The 8,991-nt window shown below is 41.9% G+C and overlaps 1 protein-coding gene across 1 annotated transcript; it reads left to right on the top strand.

Moving 5' to 3' along the window:
* The first annotated feature begins 262 nt into the window (after positions 1 to 262).
* On the top strand, positions 263 to 4,111 carry tufm (Tu translation elongation factor, mitochondrial). The gene is made up of 10 exons (XM_086184443.1): positions 263 to 338; positions 1,243 to 1,289; positions 1,373 to 1,511; positions 1,613 to 1,779; positions 1,866 to 2,135; positions 2,223 to 2,355; positions 2,556 to 2,660; positions 3,031 to 3,182; positions 3,309 to 3,428; positions 3,892 to 4,111. Exons 1-10 carry the CDS (start codon positions 302 to 304, stop codon positions 4,054 to 4,056), a joined length of 1,335 nt encoding a protein of 444 aa, XP_086040569.1. The 5' UTR covers positions 263 to 301; the 3' UTR covers positions 4,057 to 4,111.
* Positions 4,112 to 8,991: the final 4,880 nt, after the last annotated feature.

Genomic DNA, 8,991 nt, shown 5'->3' on the forward strand with positions numbered 1-8,991 from the left:
TGTAAAATACATGGTATACATGGTATAAATTTATATAACAACTAGTTGTGTAATATCGAATATAAAATACCATGCTAGTGTCCTTTTCATTTAACACAAAGCAACATTGTTGACCATTAGACGTACTTAGACGTACCAAATTAAGCTATTAAAGAACGGACTTTTTCTTACATTGTCACATTCAAAAAAGCTTAAGAAAATGTAAAATTGCTTCTTTTTTCGCCCCAACGTTGTCGTTTTCTCAACTAGTGATGTCACACTCTTCATTAACGAATCATCTTTGATTCACAGAGTGTCTAAAATGGCGACGCTTATTGGACTGCGTGCGTGTGTCTCCGGTAAAACACTCAAATATCTTCAAAATGGTCGAGTTTATTTTTCGTTTCAGATAATCTGTTGATTCATATCCCTGTAAAGTGCTGTGCCAGTTATAGAATATGTTGTTTAAGTGTGCAGACATATAGCTAATCACGAGTGAGGATGCTGTCTGCTCTGACTGCACAGCAAGGTCACGTTACTTAAGAATGCTAACGAGTTAAACTGAGATAAGGATACGACCTGTCCTATACGTGAGATAGTAAGGAAGTTACCAAAACCAAATTGGTCATAAAATTAATAATATTTAAAGCATTTTAATGTTGTCTTCTTAATTTGGTGATTTGTCATGCTTATTTGTAAATTCCTTTTAAATGAGCTCCAAAAGACGAGTGAGAGCTTTTGGGGTTTATTTTGGTAGACGATATTTAGATATCGCACGGTGGTGCAGTGGTCAGCACTGTGGCCTCACAGTAAGAAGGTTCCGGTTTCGAGCCCCGGTTCCAGCACAGGCTCTTTCTGTGTGGAGTCTCCATGTTCTCCCTGTTCCTGTGTGGGTTCTCTCTGGTACTCCAGCTTCCTCCCACAGTCCAAAGACATCAAGAGGGGACGAGGCTGATTGATACTCTAAATTGACTGTAGGTGTGACTGTGAGTGTGAATGGTTGTCTGTCTCTATGTGTTGGACTGTGATGGACTGGTGACCTGTCCAGGGTGAACCCCACCTCTCGCCCGTAGACGCTGTGATAGGCTCCAGCCCCCCCCCCCCCTCCCCCCGCGACCCTTACTAGTAAGGAATAAGCGGAAGACAACGATGGATATTTAGATATCTGCTCTGATTGGAAAAAGACATCAAATAAGGCCATCACTTGACCACACGGTCGGCCAAATTAGAAGCGTGTAGCTTAGTTAAACTGTCTCCTTTCAGCCCTTCAGGTGTCCTCGCTGGGCCTTCTGCACACCTCCTTCAAACTGGTAAATATGCACACAGTCCTACCATCCTGACAGGATATGTGTTTCTCTGAGATCTCCTAACTGCATCCATCTTTGTTTCCTAGTGTGCTGTGCCTCTGAATCTACGGAGCTTTGCCGCAGAGGCTAAGAAGACATTCGTTCGGGAGAAGCCCCACTTGAACATTGGAACAATTGGTCATGTCGACCATGGCAAGACCACACTAACTGCAGCCATCACAAAAGGTAGCATCACTGACGCAGCTTTCACTCTCACATCGCCCCGGACCAAACTGAGTTTGACGTAATCAATGGAAATCGTAAATGATGTTTATTTTGATTCTCAGTACTTGCCGGTGCTGGAGGTGCTAATTTTAAAAAATATGAGGAAATAGACAATGCTCCCGAAGAGAAGGCCAGAGGAATCACCATCAATGCCTCTCGTGTCGAATATGCGACAGCCAACAGGCATTATGGTCACACGGACTGCCCGGGTCATGCTGACTACGTCAAGGTGACAAACTCAACCAAGAAAAGAATTCTGTATGGTTGTCAGGTGACCTCACCTTATCTCTTCTTCTCTTCTTTTTTTTTTTTAAGAACATGATCACAGGCACAGCTCAGCTGGACGGCTGCATCCTGGTGGTGGCGGGCACTGACGGGCAGATGCCTCAAACGCGTGAGCACCTCCTGTTGGCGAGGCAGATCGGTGTGGAGTACGTAGTGGTTTTCATCAACAAGGCCGATGTCGTGGAGGACAAGGAGATGTTGGAGCTGGTGGAGATTGAGATGCGCGAGCTGCTCACAGAGTTCGGTTATGATGGCGAGAATACGCCTGTTGTAACAGGCTCCGCCCTCTGCGCCCTGGAGGTTGGGGGAACTTTGGCAGTATTTGCATTATTTACTTAAAGAATATGGCTCTAATATGTTAATAACGCTGCACGTGCTTCGTCTCAGGGCCGACAGGACGATCTCGGCACAAAGGCAGTGCTTCAGTTGCTGGATGTTGTCGATTCTTATATTCCACTGCCCAAAAGAGACCTGGATGAGCCATTCCTTCTTCCCGTTGAAAGTATTTATTCCATCCCGGGTAAGAATATCAGAGGCTGCACACACTAAAATGTTTCACTCCTTGATGTGTGGAGCCAAACAACATTAGGTAGGAATATGTAATTGATAAATTTCTCATTTCTTTGCAGGTTCTCTTTGAGCAGGGAAATGTTACGACTCGTGACGAGACCGAAGTTACTTACGGTGCCTTGATTTATTTGTTTATTTATTTTCTTTCAGGCAGGGGGACAGTGGTGTCAGGCACTCTGGAGAGGGGAATGATCAAGAAAGGAGATGAGTGTGAGTTTTTGGGCCACAATGTGAGCTTCAAGTCTGTGATTACAGGTGAGTGAAAGGGGGTGAGGAGTCACCTCCCAGCTGGAGGAGTAGGAGAATGGCCAGTCAAAACACTTCTGTATTATTTTAATTATTATGAAAGTTATTATATCATTATAATTATTATTAAAGTTATGAGCATGAATGTACATGTGGACAGGTATTTTAGCATTATAAACCAAAGGGAATGGTTGCAACCTGATACATTAAATCCTTCACATTCACGCTTTAAACTGCCACTGTTTTTTCGCACAATTTAGGAACATCCATGAAAGTTACAGCTATAAACATATGAGTTGCCTTGGCATGATCTGAATTAAAGAGTGAGCTCTGGTGTGAACACATGAGGTGACCTTGGTGTCCGTCCTGTTGGTCTCAGGTATTGAGATGTTCCATAAATCTCTGGATCGTGGCGAAGCTGGAGACAACGTAGGTTGCCTGATCCGATCCCTGAAGAGGGACGAAGTCAGGAGAGGGCTGGTGATGTGCAAACCTGGGACCATCAAGCCTCATCAGAAAGTCCAGGCCCAGGTCAGCTGCACAGAGTTCAGATACAGATATGAATGAGTCTTCCTAAATAAGCAATTCATCTAAATGTCTTTGTGTACACACACACGCACACACACAATTGTGTCATGTTTGCTTCCTGTGCTACAGGTGTATTTTCTCAGTAAGGAGGAAGGAGGCAGACACAAACCATTTTTCAGCAAATTCTCGCCCGTCATGTTCTCCCTCACGTGGGACATATCCTGCCATATCAGACTGCCCAGTGACAAGGTAGGTGTGTGTGTGTGTGTGTGTGTGTGTGTGTGTGTGTGTGTGTGTGCGCTGGATTTTCAATACATGTCACTGGCAGAACAGTTCTCCTGCCTCAAATGCATTAGTTGAACTCAACCAAGTGAAATAGTGTCCTCTTTTGAATCGTTGCCATGGCAGCGTCATCTTTGTTTACACAGTCATGTGAACCTCTACAAGTGGCTGACAAAGCGTAAATGTAGTTTTTAATGTGTGTCTGACGCTTGAAGCAGCTGTTAGAGCTCAGTACACTGCAGACAGATTTCAATTATGTCTTGGTTGGGGCTCCTATGAGTTTAAAAAAACCAAAACTATCCTTCTCCTGAATCCCTGACTCCTTCAACGCACTCATGTATTTTGAAGATGCTCACAGTTGTAAATAACATGTGCATTTGAAAGAAGTACATATCGGTAACCTCCTGTCTGTGGTTGTGGTCCGATTCAGGAAATGGTGATGCCCGGAGAGGACCTCTCCTTAACCCTTGTGCTCCTCAGGCCCATGGCTCTGGAGAAAGGCCAGAGGTTCACTCTGAGAGAAGGAAATATAACCATTGGCACCGGCCTGGTCACAGACATCCTCACCATGACAGATGAAGACACATTAGAATGAAATTGACACAATGTGAGGGAGGAGAGCTGTGGGGGGGCAGGGGAGATTGTCAGAGTGGGCAAGGGAGGGCAGGGAGGGGTGTCTATGTCTGGTCAAACTAAACAGTTATTCAAAAATGAACAAAGAAACAAACAAACATTCTCACAGGAACATGAGATAACATGAAAGTGCGTGGCTATGCTGTGAAGTCAGAACCAACCAAAATGTTATGTTTAACAGAATATTTGTATTAACGGGCCAGGCTGTCGTTAAATAAAATGTATGTTTAAAAACAAACCCCCCTGTTTACATTATTGACTATCCAATAATTGGAACATGACATAGAATAATGACTCCTATCCTCCAATCTTAAAATGCATGAGCAGCTTTTAGCCGTGAACTTCACCAGGTTGTTTACTTTGATCCAGCCAGAGGAGGGCAGCAAAAACTTGCTTTAAAAAGTTTGTCTAAAGTGGCTCAGTAGTTCAGACGAGATGTCAAACCTCGAATTATTTATAATGAATCTCAGCAGGACAGCACAGTGTGTTGCTCGGCCATCTTGGTGAGCAGTGGAAGTGCGTCAAAGCCAGTAAAAACAGAAACTAAATTATTATTTTGTTTTTAAATTATTAATGGGAAGGAGACGGCGTGCGCGCTACTCTCTGGTTTCTCCCTGGTTTGTTGTTGAGGGATTCTTAAGTCCCCTAAAGATTAACTGTGAAATGAAGAAAAAAGTATTTTGTTGCACACACTCATCACGGATTTATTACAAGTGTTATTGCACTTCTAATAAATCAGTGCAAACGTCAGGAGTGCGTGCAAGAGTCTTCGTTTTTCTTTCTTTCAAGTTGATTTTGGTTAAGGAAAACGAAAACATGCAAAATGAAATCACTTAGAGATGTTTATAATGAAAACTTCACCAAAGAGATATTTAGCGCGCACACACACACACACACACACACACACACACACACACACACACACCCCATGACAGCAGCATCAGCCTGAGAGAGCATCAATCAGGCGACACGCCGATGTGAGGGGAACGGATGTGATGTAGCGGTAGATCTGAACATGCTAAGCCAGACGACCCTGGTCTTCTCTACGTCTTCAGTCCCAACAGGAAGTTCTCTCGTTGCTGTGTTTGCCGTCGGTATTTGAGTCCGTGCCTCCTGTAATCCTATCAGCCTGTTGCTGTAATCAAATCCTGTATGTCTGCAGGAGTGGAGACTGGATGCAGCTCGTTCTACTGAGTGATGTGCTCAGCTGGAGAGGACGAGTCTTTCCATGAGCAAAATAACGTAAAGAGATATGATCAGACGGTAAACGCTCACATGTTCCTCCGATACTGACCTGCGCTCTATTTTAGGAGTCGTAGATGCACTGAGTGCTACTTAACCACCTGCACAGTGCTTGTTCAGCTGAACCATGTCAAGATAGTTAGTAGCTTCCAAAGTACTACGCAAGGAGGCTCCACTATACTTCAGAGGGCAATATTTCTTCAACTACATGCATTCACGTAAAAGAGAAAGATCTACCAACGCCTCAGATGTGCCGTTTACATTCATGCTTTCAATGCTTCTGGGGAAAAAAAAACTGTGGAGACACCGGTGTGAATTTGTAATGGTGGATTCAATTGTTAAAACTTGCTCCACCTCGACCTGCTACGTCAATATCAACAATCATGTCAGACACGGGACAATTCTCCTTACACTTTCTTTTTTTTTTTTTGGTGTGAAAATGTTTCAATCAACGTTTAAATGAAGCGTTGCGAAGTACTCGGGTACCATTATGAAGATGGAAGTTGAAGATTTTTCAACAATTATACTTAATGGAAGCATCTTACATGTCATTTAGTATTTAATTGTATTTTATATTCCCTTACATTGCAGTATAAGTAGTATTTTTAAGTTTCTAAAATATATTTCTTCCATGTTTTTTGTTCGTTAACCGATAACCAGTTATGTAAGCTTCATGGGAGATGTTATAGTCATGAACTGCCAGCAGTTTAAATTACAGTCAGATCCGTCCTGACTTCTAAAAGCAGTTACTCGGTTTCCTTTCACAGCTTTTCCCAGTGGCGAGTGGATTGTTCCATCCAGCGTTCTTCCATTCCCAACTTCGCTCTTCTAACCTTTAAGCTGTCCACTCCCTAAAAAGAATAACATGGAACAATCTTATTTTACAGTGAATGGGAAGCGAAACTGCAACACGATATCAAGACTAAGGTCTTCAGAAGGGAAAAACTGTTAAGATTAGTTTTCCCGATACGTTCTGCCCGGATGAGATTTCCCATTCCCGGCAAAAGACAACTTCACGTCCCAAAACCATGATTTTACCCATCATCTGACAGTGTCGGTCAATCAGAGTCTGCAGAGGTGCAGAAAACTAAGCTAATTAGCGCCACAGTTACAACATGAGACATGTTTCTACGCTATTTCCACCACAAAAGTCAGGTCTTTTTATTTATTTATTTATTTATTTATTTTATTGCGGTAATAGGCTTTTTGTGACCACAGGATATAACTTTCTTTTTTTTCTTGCTTGGTAAGATTCATAGTTAAACTATAAATAAGAGACGTTATTGTTATTCATGTTTGTTTTTTTTGTTTTTTTACTAATTCCTTTTATTATTACTAGTTAGCGCTAATTTTTTAATGTATTAAATCCTATACTGTGCGTTTTCACACACCGGGTGTGTAGAGCAGCATGTTTGTGGACATGTTCGAATGAGTCTGTGTATACAGGTGCAACACAGGAAGTCTTTCTTTGAAAATATCACTAAAATGAATAGTATTAATTTCCACTATATAATGATTGAAATTTCACTTTTTCTTTTTTTTCCCCAATGAACTTTCCCTTTAAGGAATAATCAACATTTTACAGTGTCACAACGGGCTGTCTGGGCCTTGTCCTCCTCGTTATGATGGAAGCTACGGTTTCTTGCGGTGAGAAAAGTTTCACGTAATGCTTCAGAAGGCGCGGTGAAGCTCTTGGGTAAACCGTCACACGCCTATTTGCAAAGGAAAAAAGGTTTCTGGAGCGCACGGATCGCTTTTAAATGTTTTTTATCGTAATAAATCATAAATGCAATAAATCTGTCTCCTTTATTATTAGCGTAGGCTACCCTGCTGAGGGTTAAGTCTTACCTGGATATTTGTCACAGTTATAGCGATCGCCACTCCAGGGTCCATAATTACGGGATCTATCCTTTTAATAACTTTTGTCTCCAGCCTGTAATCAACTGCTTTATTCAAGGGGAGGAAATTCAACCTGTTGGAAAAACCCTCACCTCAGACTGAAATTGATTATCCCAGTCAAACCGCAGGGGACAAACACTCTGCTACAGCTTTGGTTTTCAAAGGCTTTTCAAAAACTTGTATCATTTCACTTAATATGTTGAGGTATGAAAGGTAGCAGATATGATCCAAAATGTCTGTCTTACTCTTTTTTTTTTTTTTTAAAGGAAAGAAAGTGCATCTGTTGATGTTGCATCATGGTACTTTTTCCACCCTCCTCCCTTCAGTGGAGCCAAACCAGCTATGAGAAGAACTGCTGCAATTAATGCTGCGATTTCTCTCTCTCTCTCTCTCGCTCTCTCTGGCTATAAACAACCCACTCTGCATGTTGGAAGATTGACCTTCCACACTTTCTCATCCTCCAACACTGTGGAGTGGGTGGGAAGCGTCCCGTTTTATCCTCGACGCTCCTTCCATCACAAGAAACATCTCAGATGATCGCGCTCTCTAAAGTGAGGGATTAATTTGGCATTTAGATGAGTTACATACATAAAAAAGTGGAATCAGTTTGTTAAATGTCACCAGCTGTGGATGACCCGCCGCTGACACAGGCGCTGTGATTTCAAATCAAATTTCTGTCCGCATAAACTTTAGAACACACCGTGCATTACAATTGTCTGTCATTTATTTCAGTTACTGATACACTGACACAGATTCAGTTACATACTGTGTTGCACAAACATGTTGACTGTTTAAAGCTATTGTTAGTCAGTGCACTCGTGTGCACTGAAGGTTACAGGGCAGCAAAACCACACAGGACTGCCAAGACTTGTCTGTTCATATGCAAAAATTGAAGAAGGCCTGATTGGTTGGGTAAGAGTGAAGAGCACAAAGCAACCCTTCATTTTGTCTTTACTTTATCAAATAGCTGGTAAATGTATCCCTATATTTGCTGTCCAGTGACTATTAAGGAGGAAGAAAACTATCAGGTTTTTCTGATGAATCTTGTGCCATTCAAAATGAGGTTGTTGTTTTTTGTTTTTTTAATCTCTTCTGAGTTTGTGAATGGATGTCTCACACAACAAACTAAACCTTGCAAGAAGAAATCAAACCGTAACTCAGAGTCGGACCGCTTCAAATGCATTTCGTGGAAGACGAGAGGAGGTCAAAGTTGTTCAGATCAGTCCATCAAACAAAGATATTTCCAGTGTGTCTCCTTGCTCAAGCCACTTACGATATAAAATAATACATTAATACTTAGCCTCTATTCAAGCACAAAGGTCATACGAACAAACAAACAAAAAAGAAATTGTTATTTACAGTACAGGCCTGACAAATGTACATGTTCTTTACTCTCGCCTTGTGCAAATAGCATGGGAGTTAGCATTTGTTTTCTGGAGCAGATCTGTCCTGATATATTCAGCACAAGTCAGCAAGATATAAATGCAAAACTGCTGAAATAGCAGTCAGGTGTAAAAGATAACCCACATAGAGCTTTAAAACTAATTCACTGCTGCGGGGACACAGTGGTAAATAACCTGACCTGACATCTTTAATACTTGTCCCATTAACTTTGTAATATCTTTTTTTAATGTCTCCAAAAAAAAAAAAAAAAAGGACAAGAGGAAAAGTGTGAGGAATGAACTTGGAGGTGATGGGGGGGTGGGGGGGGGCTCTAATTTGCACCATGATGGGATCGACGATGAAAGAAAACTTG

The sequence above is a fragment of the Aulostomus chinensis genome, chromosome 18 (assembly GCF_037954235.1).
Source record: "Aulostomus chinensis isolate RoL2024-O1b breed Wild chromosome 18, RoL_Achi_v1.0, whole genome shotgun sequence".
Classification (NCBI taxonomy): Eukaryota; Metazoa; Chordata; class Actinopteri; order Syngnathiformes; family Aulostomidae; genus Aulostomus; species Aulostomus chinensis.